This window comes from Enoplosus armatus, chromosome 12, assembly GCF_043641665.1.
Source record: "Enoplosus armatus isolate fEnoArm2 chromosome 12, fEnoArm2.hap1, whole genome shotgun sequence".
In the NCBI taxonomy this organism is placed as follows: Eukaryota; Metazoa; Chordata; class Actinopteri; order Centrarchiformes; family Enoplosidae; genus Enoplosus; species Enoplosus armatus.
Genome location: NC_092191.1, coordinates 6,264,257 through 6,288,473, shown reverse-complemented (window position 1 = coordinate 6,288,473; position 24,217 = coordinate 6,264,257). Strand labels below are relative to the sequence as shown.

Sequence of the window (24,217 nt, the reverse complement as noted above, 5' to 3'; positions counted from 1 at the left end):
CTGAGATGACGGCTTTATTATGCTTGTGATGGCAGACATTCTTGGCAGCTGGCTGCTTAGAAACACTAGAAACTGACTGAGGAGTTTCAATAGAAAGATGAGAGAATAAGTACAGGCTTCAAAAGGACAAATTGTATAGAAAAGAATAGAAACAAGAGAAACTGACTGCAGCTTAACAGAAGCTGATCTGTGTCAAATATAGAAGGTAACTGCAGGCTCTTTATAGAACCAACACAACCAACAGGGAGTTATTGGAACTGAGGCACAGAACCAATGTGTCTCAGTGTTCAATCCCATACGAAAATGTAGCGCCGCAGCCAGGTAGCCACAGGAAGCAGCTTCCAAACACATTTAAAAGTTAAGCACAATCAGGACACACTGTTTAAAAACAGCAGTCTTTATTATACAAAAATATAGCATTCTTCTATGAAATCAGCACACAGGGCAGGGTGATCATCAAACCTAAACAATTCCCCAATATAGTGCATTAGGAGAATGAATCTATCCACCATTAAAAGGTGTTCAAGGCTGAGTTCGAACAAAGAAAACTCAACAAAACCACAGGAAAACAAACTACCAAGGCTGCGGTTAACTGGCTGACAACAAAACAATAAATAATGCAGGGAAATTGAAGACCAAACTAGTTACTAGTTTCTTTCATTGTCCACTCCATTTATAACAATGAGGGTAGGCAAAATAACAGACTCTCTGTACAACGCACCACAAACTACATTCAAAATGATCATAAAGTTGAATGAGCACCTCTCCAAAACTGTTTCAACACAAACTGAACATTATAACCTTCATGTAGGGAGGATTTATTGCAGGACTGTTGTATTAGACTGCATTAATTTTAGCTGGGCGTACCTAATAAACTGGGTGTAGATTTGACATTGTGTAAATTACAGCAGCTCCATAAACTCACCCTCACCCCTCTGCCAAAGCGCACTGCTTTTAATCATTTTTAAACACACATTTCCCAATAACAACAATACAAAACGCATTAAAGTGTCTGTTACAATGACTTTATCCTAGATGAGGGCTACAGGGTACAGGGTGTGTAAGGCTCGCTCTCTAAATCCCAAACCAAAACAACAATGTTTTGGACACAAACTGAGAAGTGACCCATTCAGACTACCAAGTAAACACATTTTAACCATTATAAAGTAAACATTATCATTGTGGTGGGATACAACGGTAAAGAACTGATTCCTACTTTCAGTAACTTTTCCTTCAGTCCTTTGTAGGATTTGAAATAGTGATTGTAGTGAAAGCGTCAAACTCATGGCCTGCCATTACCATCCCCACCCACACACACACACACACACCCTTTTTACAGTGCTGTGATATCACAGAGGAGAACAACACACAGCACTTAGCCCAATTGGATTGAGTGATGACTGATGGTGCGGCACATCATCATATTCATTTATCTGTCCAGCCTTCCCCTTATTACTATCTCATAAACAGACTGGAGCAGTGGATGGATGGATGGATGGCTTCTTTCAACCCACATCCACTGTTTGAAAAACGATCCATACCCCCACCCCCATGTACATCAATTAACCTCCAATCTGCAGGGAAAGAGACAGATAATGCTTTACAATAAATGCCAACTAACTGAACTACTAACAGCCAAAAACAGTGGTCATTGTTGTGGCATTTATGCTCTGCACTGCCTGCAGATTTTGTTGCTGAATTTGGCATTTTAGCTGGTAACACACATGGCTTCTTCTTCGACTTCCAGTTGCATCATACTTCCTGTCAACCAGATCGTTTCTTCCCCACAAAAGACCACCCAAGTATTTTATAGATTTAGATATATAGACTTTATAACTTGGCGAAGATACACTACTGAATTTCATCAGCAGTAGCAAAACATTTATTTGCAGTATGCAAGTCACGGGTTTGACAGATTTTAAGATTATAACTGTCACCGCTAGTCTTCAATAATCAGCGTGTCAGTCTGCAGCTCTGTCAAAGCCCCCTCACCTCGGGGACTGTCAGAGGCCGAGCAGAGTCAACAAAAGATCCCGTTTGCCATGTACCGTTCTTCATCTGCTGATTGGAGCCGACCTGGCAACCTGCACCCTAAGCATAGCAGGATATTAGCATGATGAGTCGCTGATTAGACACAACTAGCACACACAGAACAGCTTTTCCATTTTAAAAAGAACTTAATCATGAAGCTACTCATGCGCAGCTGCTATTCGCTCACAACTACCCTTTTAACGAACCCGACAACACTGTCACGATACACTGCCCGTGTTACTGAAGTCAACACAATACAGGTGATGCTGAGATGCATCATATCCTGCACAACAGTCATCTAATATAAGTAACTATATTTGTGCAGTTTAAGATGGCTGGCTTCCTTTCATTTATTACATTTAGATCCAACTCCATGTTGGATTAAATAAAAAACTAATGGTTCAAACTAAAAATAAGAAAAAGAATAATAACTTCTACACACTCCCACAATAATAGAAATTGTAGGCTAAATGATGCAGCATATAGGCATAAAATATGGATATCAAATATTTATATGGTCCCCAATCGCTCCTTACAGAGTAACATATTCAAAGGCTGACTTAGTTCCCTGTGCGGACTTTAACTTTGAAAAAGACATGACCCTGGTGTGTCCAGTTGACTTGCAGACTGAATAGCACTCTTTGTTTTGTGCTTTCTCAAATCTGTCGTCATTGTGCTTCCAAAGACTGAGAGGTGAAGGGAAACACATGGCAGAGGTTTTACTTTTGCTTTTTGTTGGAGGCTGTTTTGTTTTTCGAGTAGTGCTTACACTTCAAGGAGTGAATTGTATTTAAGTGCAACTATGTGCATTTGAGTGGTAGGAGAGTGTGTGTGTGTGTGTGTGTGTGTGTGTGTGTGTGTGTGTGTGTGTGTGTGTGTGTGTTGTTGTTGTTGCACACATCTTTTTCATTCGAGCAAAGCTATTAGATAACCTAGTGATTCCATTTGAAGCCTTTAACGACGTTCCAGTGAAGTCAATGAAAACAGTGCTGTGAGCACAACTAAAAGCCTGGCTCTCAGCCTTACTTCCTCACTGCGCGCGCACGCACACGCACACACACACAGGATGAAACCGAGTGTGTTTCTGACCAAAGCTACATTTCTTTCTGCCTAAATAATAGAAAATTAACACATTTCGATGATGGTGATATGGGATAAGGAGCTGCTGCCATATAAAGGAAAGTTATCAGCCAATCATAACTTCCTCTAATAGCTTGCCAAAGATATTCAGTTTATAATTGTATCACAAAAGAAAGCAGAAAGTCCTCACATTGTAGAAGCTAGAACCAGCAAATCTTTGACATTTGTGCTTGACAAATACATCAAACAATTCATCAATTATAAAAATAGTTGCAATAGTTGATTTTCTGTTGACGTAACTGACTTATTATTTCAGCAGAAACTCTCAACTACAATTTGGATTATCAATTGAGTCACTAAAGATTCCCTGGTTACAGACTCTAAATAGCATTTCTCTTTATTTTTTTATATTTGGGATTTAAATCTTTAATCTGCTGGACAGACAAATTTTAACTCATTCGTCTGAGTATCTTCAGATCAACATTTGCCATAATATGTGACATTTTATACACAAATCAATTCACCGATTAATCAAAAAATAAGAATTAGATTAATCCACAATTTTAAAAAAACATGTATCATTGACAGCATCTCTTCTCAGGATCACTGTTTCATACAATATGGAAATCTGGTTTATAACCTCATCCCAAGAAAAGGAAGAAAACTGGATTTCCATTTTATAGAAACAAGACATGAATATGTGTTTGAGCATCTTGAAGATAGTGCTACTAGACAGATTTACAGTGAGGTAGAGCTTGTTAAACACTGGACGGCTAAGGCTAAGATGGGATAAAAGAAGACCGAGTGATATGAGATAGATGAGTGACAGACTGACAGAAACTGAAAAACAGACAGAGACTTCGGGTCAGTGTGGCCCAGAGCAGACGAGACTATAAATAGATCCAATCCTCCTCCGGCTTACAGCCCTGAATCACACTGACCTGGCCCGCCCTGCATCACCAAGCAGAGAGACAGAGACAGAGACAGAAAGCGAGAGACACAGACACAGAAACAGAGAAGGACTAACAGACGGAGGCGTACAGAGAGACAAGAAAGGTGGAGGAGAGTCTCTGACACTGATTCTTTCCCTTCCTGTCACAGTTTCCTCCATCAACGAACGACTCCAGTCGGACGTCCCATCGCTGTCAGAGGTCAGTCTGGTGTCAGTGGGCCAATGCTGACGCTCATGTCGCCTGCTCAAAGCCTACAGTGTAATGATGCAAACAAGACGAGGAGGACAGTGATGATGAAGATGGGGTCGGTAATATCAGGATTCTGAAGACAATGGTGATAACACCAATGATGGTAATGAAACCCAAAATATATGACATGACACTTAAGGCTATAACCATTAAACTACAGAAGTGTGCTGGTACTTCTTTCATTCTCTACTGTTTATAACCAGTCCCAATCCACATAACCCCTCACCTTTTCCACCCCCACCCCAAACCCCAGCCACTTTTTTTTCATCCATCCTCCGCAGTATGCTAATCAGACAGCCAGAGACAGACACCAGTTCTGCTCTGCTGGACCCCAGAGACCAGTGCCCTGCCACAACTGAGCCAAGAGGAGGAAAAGAAGAAAATAAAGAAACAAGAGTCGGCAGCCATGCTAGCAGCACTGTGTGCGTTGAGATGAATGCTAACATCAGTATGATAACATGCTCATGATGACAATAATAACATGCTGATGTTTAGTAGGTATAAAGTTCACCATCTTAGTTTAGCGTGCTAGCAACAAAGTGCAGCTGAGTCCGATGGGAATGTTTTTCGCTTGATATTTCGTGCAAAAGCCACATTTTACAGGATATTTACAGCCAAATGTTCAGCGCCGCAAGATGGCCTCCAGGTTTCCCACTCTCTCTCTCGCTCTACGCTGATCCCTAATACCACTTTGGGCTCACAGGGGTGTCCATAAGAGGCAGCGCTATCTCATGGCACCAATAAGAACTGCAGTATTTTCCCACCTGGCTACATAAGTTTAGATGTAATGTAATGTTTAGGTGTAATTTCCCCCCGGGATCAATAAAGTTTTTCTGATTCTGATTCTAATAAACCTGCTTGCCCTCCTTTCCCTGACGATTTCAGTTTATAGCAAACACTAATGCAACAATCAAACAGCTTTCATTACTTTTAATGAGGCTGTCCTGACCTTTGCTTTGCATTTATAAACAGTGTACAGCTTTGCACAGCTGTGGAAAATTGCTCCTGCATTTCCACTGCGAAACCTCTCATGCATGCCTCATTTACAAAACACTGTCATTCAACTTTAAATCGTTCTGACCTCGTGGCTGCTCCCGGTACTTTCAAATTTCGCTCTGAACACAAGTCGTATGTTTACATTTTGAAATACGCTGTGGTTCAACTTAAACTCATGATTACGAGAACGGGACTCGCTCAGTCAAAGTTCTCACATTTCTCCTTCAGTTCTCAAATTCAGGATGAAAAACAACAGCGCAGTGGTCTGTGTGCATGTGTGTTCGGGTCTGAGAGGTGTCAGAGCAGCCCAACCAAAACATGTAGTGACACACTGTTTATCCTTTTTCACTCTCTCTCATTTTGTTTTTCAGCGTAATGTTCTCTGTTCTGCATTACGTTCTGCATGCTAAAAGGAACTGTCTTCAGTCAGTGTGTGTGTGTGTGTGTGTGTGTGTGTGTGTGTGTGTGTGTGTGTGTGGGTGGTTGGTTTACTGGGTGTGTTAAGTTGAGCCATTAAATGAAGCTTTAGCTGACCTGCTGGGAGAGACCATTAACATCAGGTTGCTGCGCAGCGTTTGTGAAAAGAGTCTGTGTGTCCCTGCCAGGACCTCTTACAGCGCTCAGTTAGAAAAGTTCACTCTGACCAACAGGACAACAAATATGACTACAGCTTCGCCTCCTTTAAACGTCCTCCTGTGGGGAGACAGCAGAAGGAGGTGTGGACTCTTCTTTATGATCCCAAAAGCTGGGGGAGTTTAACACCATGGGAAGAAGGCGGCAGTAACGGTAACACTCACCAGTAAGAGGAAGATATTGAGGTGGAATGAGGCTATTTTTGTGGCCTTGACCTTTGCCTGAAAGGCTGCTACCAGCTCTTTTACACAACAAACATTCACTGATATATTAGTTATACGATACGCAAACAGCTGATATTACCCTATGAATATGATATGACTGTTGGTCAGCATAACAAGCTGTTAAGTGGAAAAAATGATGAATAATGGCAATAGCCATTAGTTGTGGCCCATTAGTTGGTTAGCTTCCTCTTTGTCTTTGGTATATGTCATTATTTGGAGACGGCTCCTAACTTTTTCCCGGCAAACCCAGGAACAGATTATTTGGCCGTTTAAGAAGCTCTCTTAGTCATTTGAAATTGCTTTTTTAAAATACCAATCAAAAAGACAATTCCCAGTCAGCTGACACCTGCTGCTAATTAACACAGTAACGTGACCGTGGATGTGATTAGGTTGAAAAGGTCCTTTCAACGAGCGATGTGCTTCTTGGGGAATTGTTTCAGTCAAAGTGTTTACATGAACAAAAAACTAGATTGCTTTAAATACTCAGATTTAAGGTCTTATTTAACAGTCTGATTACAGCATTTAACCTACGCGTTTAACAACTTTGCTATTGGCCCACAGTAAAACAATGATGAACAGAGAATTACAATTTTGACAAACAATTAATCAATGAAATAATTCATCGAATAAAATGCAAAATATTTGCTTTCTCATGTTAGGATTTGCCCACTTTCTTTGTTTCTTATCATTGACTGAATATCTTTTAAATAAATGAAATGAATCTGGGATCTGGTAGCAACAGGCATACTTTGATTATCTTAGCCATTTTATAGATCAAATTATCAATTACTAACATAATAAGTAATAATAGTAAAGTAAAATAAGTAATTTATACTAATACATTTTAGTTTACATGATTGGCTGGATGTTCACTTTAAAGACCAGATGCAGGCCGTTAAGAAACGGAAATAAATTGGGGAAAATGTATAGAATTAGTTTGTTATATTCATGATGATGGATACAGAGCACCCTGCACCTGCGTCAGTCATGTAAAAAAAAAATTCTACCACTCGTCATGGTGCACTTCTTTTCGACACCTTGCTGCGATCTGGTTTACTCAGAGACCTTTTGTGGTTCATGCACAGAATCAAGCCACAAAGAAACAGGGCACATATTGCACATGCTAAGAGTAATATGAAAGATTAAAAAGCAAATCAAGCTCTGCTAATCAATTTATGCTCACTCAGATAAACCTTAATGTGAGTAGAATAGCCTAGTTAATCCATTACAAACTGATTGACTATTTGCTTCCTTTCTTGGGAACACACAGTCGATAACATCAGCACTGGTAGTGAAGACAAAAGTGAGGCCACAGCAACCTCTCTGTACAGTCTCCTCCATCTTTCCCTCTCTGTGTACCTACAGTAAGTCTGTTACTCTCTATGGCTTGTGTTCGTCTCCCCTACACCTTTGTCACAGTCAACTTCTCTCATTGTGTTTTTATGTACACACACTATTGAGTGACTTTCATGTCATCAAACATAATCTATGCAGAAAATAATGAACTTTTTCAAACCTGGACGACCAAACCACTCCACATTAACATGCTACCTGTTTAGCATGTCAGGACGTTATCGAAGTACCATTGAAGCTGATGATAATTCGTTTTTAGAGGTAACATACAGTGACCTAAAGTGTTGGACAAGTGGAGGTTATGACCTTTTGGTAGTACTAGATGAAAAGAGGATCACCAGACTCATAAAATATATGACTGATATAATAATATATAATCCCTAAATATAATTTATGATCATCCCTAAATGATATTTAGGGATCATGAATGAAGAAGAGGGAGACATATTTTATAGAAAGATATTCTGGTATTGTGCAGAATCCCTTTTTAACCTTCATTTCTCATTAAATTTGAACTGAGAAAATCCTGAGCATTAGTGCTGCATCATCATTTCATCATTTTTGTCCAGTGACCCCAAACTAATGTTCTTAGTTTTACTGTTGTTTTACAATAATGGATCAGAGCACAAAGCTGTCCACCATGTAAAAGTTTGACGGTCCTTTCACTAGTGGAAGTGAAAACACTGACATCACAGCATCCCCAAAAGTAGTGACCCATCTAAATATAAACAGCAGCCACCTTTGGTTTCTTACATTGCTACTGTACAAGTCCTGCTTTTTCCTCCTATCTCAATTACACTGCACTGTGGCTGAGCAAATACATCATGAGATTAAAGGTAAATTAGATTTATCACAACTCCTCTGCCAGCTCACTGTGTCACATGTCATTAAGTACATTTGAAAGCTGATCAGCATTAGCATTGAGCTGCTGAGCTTGACCCCTGTTGCCAGTTTGAATCAGCGACTATACAGAGTTCATTAGGTTAAGAAAATGTCATGATGCTGTGGAGCTGTATTTTTAAATGAACTACATGATGTTAACTGCTCAATATTTACAAAAATATTCCCTTCACTAAAACTGAGCTATTATTTTAAGATTCCTTACACTTTAAATAATAGTCATTACTTTTATGCCAGAAATCTTTTTGTCTAAACAGATGTTTTCTGATATGTTTCTGTTTTAATTTGCTGTTGATGGTGTTTGTTGTTTATACAACTCATCTATGTTTATCTGTAGTCTTGATGAATTCAGTGTAACGTACATTTCCACAGCAATAATTCCAATAAGTACAACAATAAAGATATGTCTTTCTCATTATTCTGCTGCTCTAAGCTTAAATAGGCTTTTAATGTGAAACATCTACAGGAAGTGCAGAGTTTCAGAGACTGTAGTGATCAAAGTAAAAGCAATTGGAAATAATTGGTAAATGAAAACAGTTGTCCTGAAGGAATCAAAGTCTTGGGGAGTACTACTGAATTATATGTGAAAAAAGTTGTACAAAGCCTTTCGTGGCTTCAGATGAAGCTGTGTGAAGTCTGATAAATTTGTTGGCGTCAGTTGACTACAAGTTTGAAAATGAAGAAAATCTCTGGGTCCGGAGTTAGAAAGACGTGAAGTTACCAGACCTCTGTAGCCCACTTCTCATCTCTGTTTGAGGCTCGAGGCTACATTAGCCACAACTAGCATAACACACCCAAATCACCGACGGAAATGTTAGAGGTTGAGTTGCATTGTGGGTAATGTAGGCAGCAGGGTCTGACAAGGAAGACGAATGTATGGAATAAAAAAGACGATATCTCTGGTTCTGCTGCATTGAGTCCGACAAAGTTATGGAAGTGAGATGCTAAATCAGGGGAGTACTCTTTCAGTGCTGTGGAAATGTACATTATGCTTAATCTACCATGTGAACTGAGAGTACAGACCTCCCCTCAATGTTTTTTTAACTGTTTTTTATTAACAACCCACCATTATTTGTTTGTGGTGGCCATATTTGAATACTGGAGAATTTAAGGTATGACAGCAGCGTTTTCAGCTCTGCAGTGGAGACGAGCTATTGGCTGGAGGACTGTTCAAAAACAAAATGTGTGATGATGACAACCAAATTTGTTCTAAGAATAGATCTGGAGGCAAATACAGGCACCTTTACTCCAGCACACAAATAACTCTGCCTGGGTTCCCAGCCTTGATGCGTCAGAGTGCAGCCTTGATCCTCGCCTCTTGATAACTAATCACAGATGAGCGGCTGCTCCAGGGAGACATGCTTCAACCCTGACAATGACCAGCTCTGAGAGTTGATCAAACACACACACACACACACACACACACACACACACACACACACACACACACACCTCTCTTGGTTATTCCCTGAGAGAAGGAATAATGACCTCCATTGTGGGTTGAAGCTACCAACCCTTTTGGTAAGACATGAAGCCACACACATCCACAGTACAACAAAATGTTAATGCAACCAGTAAAGCTGTGTAAAGAGTGACAGCAGATCATGTCTGACAGCTGAGCAGTGATAGTTGTTAAGTCTTTATGAGATTACATTTAGACACCAGGATTTGCCATTCCTACAAGCACAAACCATGATGTTTGATATTTACTTTGGAGATTGTGGAGCAACTTTTGCCCGTTTGTTGTACATTTGTTTGCCTTAACACACAGGATCAGACGTTGTGTGGGCTTGAATTGACACAGTGCAGGCTTACAACACTTTGTGTAAGCAATGAGCTGTGTGTGGTGTTTTCACACTTTCACACAGGAGTGCTTTTTTTTTATAGCTGCACAGGTTGATGGATTATTCTGCTTACTAGTACAGTATATAATGGCCACTTGCCAGTGATTGAGATAAGTATTGTGATTATGTTGAAGCTGTAGCCATGATTAAAAATCATCGTTGGGTTGTCCTGCGGGGCAAAAGTGATAAAAAGATTTTGACCTTGACAAATATTTACACAGTCTACCTGGAAGGATGGGACACAGTAACATATATAATATATATAAATAGTGAATTTTCATTTTTTGGCAACTACTGGATAAATGAATACATACCAACTTAAATGTACAATGTAAATATGCAAGTTACTATTTTTAAATCTAAAATGATCCTATTTCTGGATCACTGGAGAAAGTGCTGACATCAAACTCCCCTGTTAGTGTGGCAGCTCATTTTGTAATTATAATCCACTGATCAAGTGGAGGTTGTGCTTCATTCCACTAAAGCCATCTTAAAGCCCGCATCGCCCACACCAACACATAAGTGTGTCAAGGCAGCACGTCCTGAATGGGATTATTGTGAGAAGACTTTTATTATGAAAGGTTGTTTTGATTGTAACCTTGGAAGCAGACACAAACGCACCAACTGTGTTGGTGGAGTGCCAGTCAACAGCAGCACACACTTCAACCAAATGATGTAGCCACACACTCGACTCCACTGAGCACATTTATTGGGATACAACAAAGCTTCAGAGCAGCTTTCAGCAGGGATTATCAAATTATTTTAACTTGGCTAAGAGCCTGCAGGTAGGTATCAATAGTTAAGGAGAAAGTACTATTAAAGAAACATAACTGACAGGGCATGTCATAAACTATGGGTGTGTGTTTGTGTGTGGTTGGTCAAACATCCTCCTCTTGGGAACACAGCAGCCTTGGGCAAAGAAACCTTAGTGTAAATGGAGATAATGACAACAAAAGGTGAGCTAATATTTACAGAGGTCACTATGATGTGTGTGTTTGCCTTTCTTTGCATTTACAGCCAAAGTGGGATGTCAGAGTGGTTTCCTAGTTCTAGCTATATTACAGCTGGTTTGTGTCTTATATAAATAAGAGTCAAAAGCATACACCAATAAAATGACCAGATATGTAAAGTGACATGTGGTGGACAGAACGGCCAGTAGCCTGGACAGATAAGAACCACATTTAAAGAGGATATTACTGAGTGACATGAAGCACGGGAGTAATGTGGTGAAATAAGTTAAATGAGACAGAAACAACAGTGTTTTGAAATATGTATCTCATAACAATAAAGTATGCTTTGGCATCATTACAATAAATTAAACATTAAGGCAACTATAACTGGCTGAAGTATTCAAAAACTCCACTCTGTGCAAGACCTAAAAGAAATTCAAATTCCCACTTCTCAAAGGGCTTCACATATTTAACACGGTCAACACAATGCAACTTGACCACCAACAGTTTGGTTGGAGATTCGGGCGTGTTATGCTAGTAGCAGCTAATGTAGCCTTGAGCCGCTAGCCTCATGCAGAGTTGAGGAACAGGCTGTTGAGGTCTGGTAACTTCACTTCTTTCTAACTCCACACCTCAAGTTACTTTTCATTTTCCAACTTGTAGTCTTCGGCCCCAACCGACGCTGACTCAAGTGACATCACTTGAGGCATTTATCAGCTCCATCTGCTGCCACAAAAGGCTTTGAACAAACCACACGGATTATACCCAATTATTCTGTGAATTGAATCCCTGATGTGGCAGCTTAAACGCATTTACTTCAATGGCTGCTGTCAGATTAAAACCCTCAAAGTTAAAGTAAACAAAAAGTAAAAAGTTTGTCTAATTGACAGCTGGGCGTTCTGACTGGGTTTCCCCGGCCTGAGGGACTTGAGATGTTACTACGGTGTTACTACTCATTGTACATGACACCCAGTGAATATGCCGACCAGCTTTGTGTAATCTTGGCTGTCGGGTGTGAAGAATGGGAAGCATGTAAGCTAGCGGTTACCATGGAGACAAGCTGCTTGATTGACAGCATGACAGTGAGTGTGTGATCAGGAATGGATTATCCCCCCGGCATGTCTGAGGAGCCCGGAGAGCCGCAGACACACATGTATACACACTTATACACACACACACACAAACACATAGTTATTACTTCCTTACCACCTTACTTCCTTCCTTCATGACCTCCTTATTTCCTTTCTTACTACCTTAACTCCTTCCTTCCTTCCCCCCTTACCTGCCTACTTTTTTCCTTCCTTCCTTCCTTCCCTCCTTTTTTCAGTTATTCTTTTCAGGCGGTCTCGGTCCGGTTGTTTAGTCCACAATGCAGCTTTCACACCAACCCACATTAACCCAACCAAACGGCAAACGCACGCAGTATGTTTGAACTGCATCAAACAGGTTAACCATGAAAACACCCTTAACCAATCTACCCCTCTAACTGGCATCTTTTTTTGGTAAAAATCAGTAAAAACAGAAAAAGTTTAGCTTTACATTTAGGTGTGCGCAATGCCAGCATGATGTGATCTCATTGTCTCTCTCTCTCACACACCCACACCCACACCCACACACACACACACACACACATTATTGCTGGATGCCTCTCCCATGTGTGTACTCTGCTTTATTGCCTTTTCAATCTTCCAACTGTCGCAATAAGTAATCTCAATAAAAACCTCTCTATTTAGAAAATGGCATTATTCCACTGTCTGCAACTTACTTTCCTGTAAAGTGTAATTACCGCACCCATCTCAAAACTAAGTATGAGACTGGTGTGTGTGTGTGTGTGTGTGTGTGTGTGTGTGTGTGTGTGTGATCTTATACCCCGACAGTAACACACACAGTGCACTCAACACCCTCTGGTGCTGTACCTTCTCAAGAAGCTTTACTTTGTAGTTGGCACACAACCACGAACAAACACGTAGGGAAATCTATACTGTATGTTTCCTCACACATGGAGGATGAGTTGGATTGGATCAGGGCTGCAACTAACGATTATTTTCATTATCAATTAATCTGCTAATTATTTTCATCACATTAAATGTTAAGCCTGCAAAATCCAATGTGACGGCTACAAATGTCTTATTTTGTCCGACCAACAGTTCAAAACACACAGATATTCAGTTTACAACCATATAAAACAGAGAAAAGCAGGTCAACCTCACATTTCATAAACTGGAGGAGAGGAATATTTTGTGTCTTTGCTTGAAAAATGACAAACAATTAATTGGCTTCAATTAATCGACAAATTCTCTAAGTGGAGAGGCATACAGAAGAGTCAAAGAAAAAAAAGAGAGCTCAAAAGAGAGGAAGATAGAGGTTTGTTAGACGTGTTGGAGCCATAATACAATAGAAATAATAGTATGAGCATCGGAGCATTCCAGTCTGAGCAATATTTGTCCGTCAAGGACATTCTTCAAGCTCCACACATGAACAAATCTGCTGCTGCTGTCAGAAGAGGGACATATAAACAAGACCTCCTGCGTGAGTCACACACACACATACACACCGACATGACAGCAACTGACAAGGAAGCGCACACATACACACAGATGGACACATGTGCGCACACACCTGAGATTTCCTAATGTAATGTAATCCAATGAAGCGATGGCAGGCGGCCTTCCCTTTGAAACACACTCGCTAGTTTCCATGGACTGATGCGCAGAATGGATGCCAGCACAGAAGAGCTGCAACTAATTGTAATATTTGTAATAATAATTATAATAATTGTAATAAGAGTCAGAAAATAGTGAAAAAGTTCTTGTGTATGACTAAAAAAAACAGCAAATCCTCACAGACGTTAAGATGCTTAAATTCCGAGAACGTTTGGCATTTGTGCTTAAAAAAATACTAAAACAATGAATCAATTTTCTAAATAGTTGCTGAATATCGATCAACTGATCAATTCATCGACTAATCGTTTCAGCTCTAGAGCGCAGAAATGCACAACAGGTTCCAGCTTCTCAAATGTGAGGATTTGATGCTTTTATCTGTTTTTGCCATTATACATTTCATACAATTTGGGGATTTTGGATTGTTGGTTCAACAAATCAAGCAATTTGTGATGGGCAGTTTTTACAGCTGAAATGAGAGGATATAATCTGCAAGTATTTGTATAATCAACTAATAGTTCAAGTAATTTTTTAAGCAAAGATGCCAAAAGTTCACTGGTCTCAGCTCCTCAAATGTGAACATTTTCTGGTTTTCTTATCTCATATATGATATTACATCGAATATAGTGGAGGTTTGGAAGTTTGGTGAGACAAAACAAGACGTGAATATATCAAGGGACTTCAGGGAACAACATTAGTTGCAGGCTTGCTATTACTATTTTTATTTACATTTCATATCGTTAGTTGTAGTCTAAATGACTTGAATGAGTTGATTCACTTTCTAGTGACAAATCAATCCCCTCAAAAGTACCAATGTCAATCAGCATCCTCTGTCCTTGTCCAGCACTATGTGGCAAATGAAAATTTTATTCAAGTTGGCTCCCACATGATGCCATATGGTTCGGACAGGGGGGGGGGGTAATGATGAGCAGATAAGAGGGAAAAAAGGGGGCAAGATGAATATGACAAGAGGAGAGTCCTGGAAAAACACACTGAACCTCAGGACACATTTGATACAAAGCCTTCATAAGAAAAGAGGAAGGTTTGCATGCTGTGGGAAGACTTCATGCATGCGTTACAATGCACTATTTCTGCTTTGGAGCATGTAACCCTGACTGTCTCACTCTGGCTTTCCATATCTACATCTTTCTCTTTCCATATATGACTCTCTCACTCTCTCCCTCTCATCAAATATTCACAGTTGGTCCCATTAAACATTCACAGCGCAGCGCTGCTACGTTTATCTGCCCTCCGCCAATCAGCCTCCAGCAAGTGCACTAGAAGCCCACCAAAAGCCTGAAAACACACACACACACACACACACACACACATACGTCGTCTGCCTGCATGGCCTGCGATGATGCAGCCTTGCAGAGAGGGGAGGAGATGACTAGAAAGAGAGAAGAAGAAGTGACAATGAAGAGAAAGAGACCAAAAAAAGAGACAGAATAGTGGCTGAGGGAGATATGAGACAAATGAAAGAAAATCAGATGAAGAAAGGAAGCAAAGAAAAGGAGTCTGAGGGTCCACTCCTCAGCTCTTGTCCATGTTCAGTGAGAGCAGAGCAGCCTTGCACCTCAATAATTCAACAGCAGGACGACTGCCGCCAGCCTCTCCCTCTCCCTCTCTTCTCTCTTTCTCTGACATCACAAGGCCTTACCTAATAACAGGGTAAAACTACACTCGCTTCACAGTTCGACACAATACGTGACACATAATTGTAGCTAAAAATAACATGAAACACAGTCGGGATAGATCACTCTGTCAACAGTGTTCCCTTTGGGTGTTGCAGCGTGTCTACACAGAAAGCGTTTCAGCCGCATTTTTCAGTCGTCCGTCTCACACGCGACTGACTGAAGAAATACGCTCCAGTTTTAAATCAATAAAGCTACACAGGCCACGCAACAGCTCGCACTATGCGCAGGTTAACGCGAACACTCTTTTTACACGTCAAGTCTATTTTCTTCCGCTCTACATGCGTAACTACAGCTATTGTGTATTCGGCTCTGAGCGCTGCCAAAACACGGGTGACCTACATTCAATACTGTGCCTGAATTCAATTAACTGATATTCAATTAACGGCTCAGAAAGGCAGCAGAAATTCACATTCGAGAGGCAGGAACTACAGAGTTTTGGGCATTTTTGTTTGAAAAACGACTGAAACAATTAACCGATTATCAAAATAGTTGCAAATACATTTTCTGACAAACCACTCAGCTTCAAGTAACACTTAGAATCAATAACCGACTAGAATTACCGCCCCACAGTTGTATGCCTCTGCCAACATCTGTCCAGACTTGCATAATATATGCAGTGAATACTCTGAAGGAACTGAATAAAAGGTATGAAGTGTATTTCGTGGCTAAATGGAAGTTATCACCATATTGATGATACATATGATTCCAGTGAATTCAGTGATTAATGAAGGATTATCACAGATGTATTGGCTAAACAGGTGCACATGTACTTGATAACTATGTACAGATGTTTTCTTATAGAGTATAGCTAGACAAAATGTGGTGTTTTGTCTTCTCCTGGCATTTTTAGACGTGAAGCCTCTCTATGAGCTGTAGGTGAAACTCACTCACTCACTCGCACGGTCATGATTAGCTAGGCGCGCTCCAATACGTTGTTTGTAGTCACGGGATTCGTGACGAATGAGGCAGGAGGTGAAAGGCAGAATGGACGAGATGGAGGAAAGTCCGTACTGCTAGTTATTGGTAATTCATTGTGTCGTCCCAGCCAACATGTGTGTGAAATCTGGAATTGCCAATTCATTCTTAAATCATGGCTAAAAAAAAAACTATTTTAAAGGTCGCGTCACCTATTCAGTGTCCGACCAACTGTGAAATGTGGTCACAATCTCCCCTTCTGATCCTGAGTTATACTGCTCAATAACGGCCAACAAAGTGTTTTTCCAGGACATTATGATGTCACAGCGAAGTTGACCTTTGACCTTTTGGGTAAAAAACTGTCATCACTTAATTTCAAACCGGCCTCCCTAGCTCGTATTTCATCTTCTTACTGGTACCTGTAGCAACACGCCTCCGTCAACGCAGTCCCACAGTACCAATTTTGAGGCCACTAAGGACAAGTCTAATCACTGGCTCACAGCCTCAGTCGCTAACAACTAACAGGAATGATTCAGATGTACCGAGTGAATGAAAAAAAACAGCCGAGCAGGTAGACAACTTGCTTTTACTCATTCTGTGTCATTACCATAAACACCACACTGTAATGTTTGGTTAATGTGAATTTCAAAAGGCTTTTTCTTTAATTTACCATAATATGTATGTAAGTAGATTTACATCGTCAGTGGTTGCAGTAAAAGCAGAAGATTGGTGATGATGACTCCATAAATGGAAAGCTGCAGACGAAGGCTGAGTGGGCAAAAGCAAATGCTGACTTGCTTATATACGTGTAGATATGCAAGGTTTGGTTTTTATACAGTGAGATGAGCTACTGTAACATCCCCTGTCAGAAAAAGAGATATGAAAATATCTCCCAAACTTTCTTTTATTGTATTCTTAAAATCTAACCGCTGACTTTCTGGCACTTTATCTCTGTTCAAAATGGATTTGAACGTCTACACGAGATGTACAGAAGTCAGAGATGAGAACGCTCGACTATATTTCCTCTTTTCATCAGAGAGTACACAAAAGAATGCGAGAGCCCTCCACCACTAAAGTAAAAGTAACATAAGCTTATGAGCACACTTCCCTTCTTGACTTCTGCTTCCCACGATCAGTTAGTCACAGCTGCCTCGGGCTAACTACTCATTATCTACTTCTGTAAACTGATGCTAGGCTCACTTGTGAAATACACTATTACAGTATCAGTCGCCTATAGTATCAGCAGCCTTGGACGGCAGGAACATTTACATATCTGAGTTGCCGGCATTCAAAGTATAAAAACGACAACTTGACGTTTTGTGAGGGGGTTACTTGCCAGACTATTTCTTGGCTCTGAGAAGTTGCTAAGCAACCAGCAGAGACTCCAGGAAGTTACTGAGACTGGCCAAGAAATAACCCCCAGTAAAATGGGAAATTGTCATTTTTACACTTGTACAGATTAAACAAACGAGACCTGTCTGTCGTGTTGGACGGATTCAGGCTAGCTGTTTCCCATGTTGCCAGTCTTTGTGCTAAGCTAAGCTAACGGGCTGCAGCCTTTTATTTAACTAACAGATATGACGAGAGTGGTGTCGATCTTCTCATCTGACTCTCCGTCCGAGAGCGAATGAGCCCATTTCCCAAAATGTCGAACTGTTAATGCATTAATCCATTGTTCAGCCGAAACTTTAAAGTACGGTATACACTAAGCTTTGCCTATCATAGTGCGCAATATTGACATTTCTAAAAAGGTGTGTGTACCTGTGGTTTCAATGCTTTTTCCGTTTGCTTATGCACGATCGGCACAGTTTTGTATCCCATTCTTTAAGAGTTCAGTAAGGTAATTCTACATTTTGTGAAGAATATTTTTTCAAAAATGTATAAACTGAACTAATTGATTTTAAAGATAAAATACTATCAAGGCTCATTAATGAGAAAATGTATCCTTAATAGAAAAGACTCTTAGCCAATGAAATTCAAATAAAACACAGTAACTAAATGTGTGTCTGTGTCGACGCACACGTATGTGAATGTCAGTGGAAGTGACAGACCACGTGTGCATGTGTGAGTATCCGCTTGAGCGACTGTGCGCATGCATGTGACGCCACACGACCAAGCCATAATCGCTGACCTCACCGCCAGCCAATGTGCCCTCCCTGAGCCACACAGAAAAGGGCTTAATCCCGCCTACGCACACACACCTCGTAAGACCAAGCGATACTCCAAAGTTCCCCAGACATCAATCCACCAAGGCCGGTTTACTGTACCTTCAGTGTTTGCAAACACTAACAAGGAACAGACAAGCAGAGATCAGGCGAAACATGTACAGTCGGTGTGGATTTATTAATTTACAGCTGTGCCAAAGAGCAAGGCACTGAACCTCCAGCTGCTGCAGTACTGCTGGTATCAGAACTGCGCATGTGCTAATATTTGTCTCTGCATGGAGACAACATAATCTGTATGGCCATTGATTTGGGAACACGGCAACATCGCTACAACAACGTCTGATGGGGGAAGAAGAAACAAGTGATCAGATGAGCGGACAAGGTTATAAACAAGGCAACAGTCTCGCCACCAAAACCACTTTATTTGGAGGTTCAGCACGTCACGGTGCTCATATCACCACTATACCTAAAACAATGAACACCTCTGCTAACGTCAGAGGGAATTATTACACTTTACGTTCAAAACTACGCAGAGTATAGTGGGTCAACGTTGAGCCGAGTGTCGGCCTGTAAACACCAATGGATGTTTACAACAAACAGTTTGGTCGGTCCAATCATCTTCTTTGCCTCATCTGACTTCTTCTTAGCAATGTTGCTGCATTACCAGATCTCAGCAATTAACTTAACTATAGTTATCACGACCTGAAGAAACGACAGCAGGGAGAACATGCGTCTTGTGTTTGCGAAAAACACACTGGCAGCACCAGCACATGTCAGCTCTGATTAAGGGCACTGCGCACTGGAGGAGAGACTAATGTGTGTGTATTTCACAATGTGAAACTGTATACAAAATACAGAGTGTGAGAACCGTTAAGTGGGTGAGAGAAAATGTGTGTGAAACTGTGTTTGTGCTTTAGGTGAGAAAAGAGCAGTCATCTATATGTGTGTGTGTGTGTGTGTGTGTGTGTGTGTGTGTGTGTGTGGGTGTGTGTGTGTGTGTGTGATAATTGTGACCATGACCCGCAGACACACACATACAGAGAACGCAATCTCTCTGCCAGACAGCCTATGGGATGAAGAGTTTCACCCCTGCTGTTGCCGGGTTACTAACTGCGGACCACTGCCGACAAAGCCCTACACACACACACACACACACACACACACACACACAATAGATCAAATCGCCTGGTGAGAAGGGTTTTTAAGATCTTTCCTCAAATCAATCTTGTGTTTACAGAGAAGGGACGGAGGGGAAGGGAGAGAACAACACAACAAGAAAGGAAAATGACATGGGTGGGGGTGTTTGAGAGGGAGACAGAGCAATCCAGCCTGCTGCCTCCTGGGAAAAGAGCAGCCCAATCAGTCCAGAACTGGCCCTGATCTGCAGTTCATATCATCACTCAGCCTTTGGTGGCCTGTTCTGACGCTTACTTGGACAAACATGCAGCACACACAAGTCAGTCTGTGACATGTTCACACACCGAGACAAGAAGAGATACAGTGATGAATCCATGGAAAGCATGAGCAAACACAAACACATGTGACAACCAAAACAATCAACAGACAAAAAAATGCTTTTGGATTCAGCGACATGGCAGAAGGGACGCCATGACAGGCAGACTGATGAGAGTGACAACAAATCTGCCACAAATACTGAAGCACAGGTGGTGGTAACGTGTTAAACTGCTGCATGTGGACACACGCACACACACACACACACACACACACACACACACACACACACACACACACACACAGGCTGCCACTAACTGCAAACCTCATAATTCTGAACTGACTTAAAGGATAAATCCAGTTTATCACAACTTGGGTCTTATTTTCGTGGTCTTGGCTTTCATGTCCAACAGTTACAATAACTGAGATCAGGGACGTGACATAAGAGGAGTTGGATCAGACAAGATTTTATCTAGATTAGCTAAACCATTTTATTTAGAGATATAAACAAAAGTGAGAGCACCTGAAAGGTTGGTAACAGGGCTGCCACTCTTTATTTGAAATTCCAAATTAAAATGTGGGGCAAAAAAATGCAACATGTCGATTTGTAATAATATGTTCAAATGCAAAATTGTCACTGTATATGTGCAACAGGCCGGGGCCTTGAACTCCTGCGGGACGCATTCCTAAAATGCAGTCTGGCCGTATCCTGACTTTGTAAAAACACAACTGCCTCCTAGTGTTAGCTTGTCACTCAAGCGAGGCAGCTGGGGCAAGTGAACGAAACATGGAAGACCCTGTATCACCTGATGAAGTTTACACAGGACAGGACAGTGTGGGCAGGCTAACAACGCTTTTGCTGTTACCATCTATTAATGTCCTTGCAGTTTAGGAACAGGCTACGTAGGTTGCATTTGAACTAAGTTTGAATTCAGTCCAACTTGATATTTCTTAAATATGACAGCCCTAATGAATAATAATCCCTCATTGCACAGGACTACTTGACCCCAATTTATGCCACTCATGTATCATCATTACATTTGAGTCACAGAATTAAGCCTCCGACTTCCGGAAAGACAAATTTTTGGTTAAAAAAAAGGTAATTTAGCTGCACTTCCCACTGATTTCAAGGTATTTCCAGAATCCTCAGACTCTTCTATCCGTCTGATTAAAAACATTTTCTGTCCACCGTAAAATAAAAAAGATGCTAGCCAGAGATGTCATTTCCTCTTGTCTAAGTTTTATTATCAGCTTTATTTCTCCATGTTAAGATTACTTTCTGTTATGTTGTACTTTTACACACAATAACAGATTTATGTGTTTCTGGTGTTGACAAAATGAGCAAGGAGACGTCATGACTGACTCTTTAAGGATTCTTGAACTACCTTCAAAAAAACGGTAAGTGTTGATAGACAAAAAATTGTCATTTTTATGTGGAAAAATGGAGGCTGGAGTTGAAGGAAAACTGTCACTACTACAGTAAGTGGACCAGGAAGTCATTCCGTAAATTTGGCTAATTCCTGCTCAGTTTGACTTCTTTTGATGTTGCCATGTTCCCAGATTCCCAGAGTACAGCGTTATCATAACCAACACAAACCACGGCCAAAACTACTAAAATAAGGCCCAAGTTGTTATAGACCAGAATGTTCCTTTATCTCAGCCTCCGAGCCGCTGAAAGAGTTGAGGATATTTTAGGCTAAAGGTCAAGCTGGTGCTACAGTAACCATAACAAACCAAAAATGGTAAACTGCCAGAGCCCACTGAACCTCACTGTACAAACCGCAGCAGCCCAGCTCTGCCAAGCGGACACCAACTTTCCAGGAATCTCCGCTGACAAGGACAGCAACAGAGCTCCTGGATCGCTGCTCTTCAGGAAATAAACTAACAGACCTGCAGCTGAAGTGACTTCACTGAGCAGCTACTGTTGTCAGCTTTCAGTTTGCATGAATTCACGTCACTCCCTGACTGTGAAGTTGAACTTCACAACGAGGATCTGCTGCACTTACCTCTGGCTGAGAGCTTTTTTGTGTTAATAATTTTAGCAGCATACTCCTGGCCGGTGGACTTCTTGACGCATCGGCGAACGACCGAGAAGGCACCCCTGGAGCAGAAGAAATCGATAACACATGTGACAGATCAGTCAAGTTCAAACATAACAAAACTCAAGGGGAATGAACTGCTCACACACACAAAGGCCATGCATTAATCACATACACCTTAAGACAGGGGGAGGGAAGTCACATGCATAATTAACACAGTCTGATATTCTGAGTATGAGATGTGAGAAGAGGTCCTGGCTGCTAGTGCTTGACAGGGGGAGGGGGAGGGGGAGAGGGGTCGTCATCAGCTCACAGGCAGAAACGTGAGCAGGGCTACAGGAGACTGAAGCCGCCGAGAGGTAGACCTGACATTTCACTGTCTTCTCTCTGCTCAGACGCCTCCTTTAAACTCATGCTGCCGGCTGTACTGGAAGGTGGAGCAGCTCTATTAGCCACACGCAGAGATTAGATGTTACAAAAGTGGCTTTGTAGCCAGGATGTACACTGCAACCCATGTGTCCTCTCAGGTTTTAATCCTGAATGCAGCGCATATAGCCAGAATGTGCACCCCGCCACAGTCTTGTTTACAGCAAAGCCTTGTCTTTTTTCTTCTTCTTTTTTGTGGTGGCTTGACATATACAGTAGCCCTGCAGTCTGCTTAGAAAATGCACACACACACACACAAAAAAAACAGAGCTGAATAATTGAGCAGGCGCTCGTGGATGCCACCAGGCAACGGGTCCGTGCAAACGAGTTTTCGACGCGTGCTGCCTGCAGACAAATTGACAAACAAGTGGGTCCTACAAGCGGATGTTTCACACCTTTTCTGTTACAAACACAGCCGTAATGGTGCGTTACACCTTTAAATGCGCATTCGGGATTAAACACGAGTCTCTGTGGCGCTGACATGAACCTGCCTGCAGCTTATTGTTGCTTATGCGCTTCTCCTACCCTTCCCTGTTTTTTGACAGCCCCTCTCCTGCCTTGTCAACACTGAAGTAAACGCGCACAATGGCAGCAGCAGCAGCAGCAGAGGAGAAAAACGTGCACACACACACACACACACACACACACACACAGACTGAATGCAACAAGAGCAGCAGCAGAGGTGGTGACGGTCGCTTACTTTCCGAGTTCCTCGTACAGCTGATATTCGTCTGTGAATCTGGTCGAGGTTACAACTGTAGCCATGTTGACTGAAGTGACGGGGAGAAGGGGGGGAATCGGCTCGCGCTTCAGTGGCCGCCTCGCGCAGGTTTCGGGAGGAGAACTAGAGGGGGGGAAGAGAGGCTCGAGCTCAGAGAGAGGAGCAGGGAGTGGGAGGGGGAGGAGAGGGGGAGGAGAAGGGGGAGCCTGGCTGTAGTAACAAAGATCCTCTATTGAGAAAATGAGTCACTCTGTGCTTTTTTTAAAAAAAAATAAAAAGACACTAAGATGAAAACTGGTTCGCAAAAGTGGGCGTTGACCATCTAATACTGTGCCTGGCCTGATGTAATAGCATATTTTAGCGTTACGACATTTTCTATTTCATGCTTTATTTTTTTTTACTTCATTGGCCAAGTAAGTGTGCACATACAAGGTTTTAAGTTGCTCTCAATGTTACAGGCAGAACAATTTAGATAGAAATAAATATGCAGCCAAAAACAAGGACAACAAAGCTGGACAAAGATAGGTAAAAATAAACTAACTATTGTGTACATACAAGCAGGTGAAAAAATAGATTTATAAATGTATGTAAAAAGCAACAATGACTATGTGTTTAATGTTACTTTGAACTCCTCTTGAAGGTGGTGAAATAATGCAGTTGTGTGTGCAGAGAGCATCTTTTGCTGTGTGTGTTCATTTTGAAGTCGAAGGTCACAACAATTAATAAAAAATAAAACAATCTAAGGAGTCCTGAGTATAAAAACAAGACTAAGTGCTGCTAAGTATTGACCATATTGACAATATTAATATTGCACTTGTGAGAATTAAGTATTTTGGTATTTTCTGAGGTGGATTTGGATGCTTTTTGTCCACCTATGTTCATACATGGGGCTCATCTTTGGCTCACCAGCCTAGGAAAGTATTGCTTCA

General features: G+C 41.3%; 1 protein-coding gene across 9 annotated transcripts in view; it reads right to left on the bottom strand.

Annotated features, from left to right (window-relative positions):
- The window catches only part of camk2g2 (calcium/calmodulin-dependent protein kinase (CaM kinase) II gamma 2), a 61,708-nt gene extending 38,321 nt beyond the window's left edge, over nucleotides 1-23,387 (bottom strand). For all 9 annotated transcript variants that reach the window (XM_070915750.1, XM_070915748.1, XM_070915751.1 and 6 more), the window contains exons 1-2: nucleotides 23,268-23,387; nucleotides 22,109-22,203 (exon numbers count right to left, since the gene is read on the bottom strand). In XM_070915750.1, coding sequence (XP_070771851.1) covers nucleotides 22,109-22,203; nucleotides 23,268-23,332 — 160 coding nt within the window. In that variant the 5' untranslated portion in view covers nucleotides 23,333-23,387. The remainder of the gene's footprint in view (nucleotides 1-22,108; nucleotides 22,204-23,267) is intronic.
- Nucleotides 23,388-24,217: the final 830 nt, after the last annotated feature.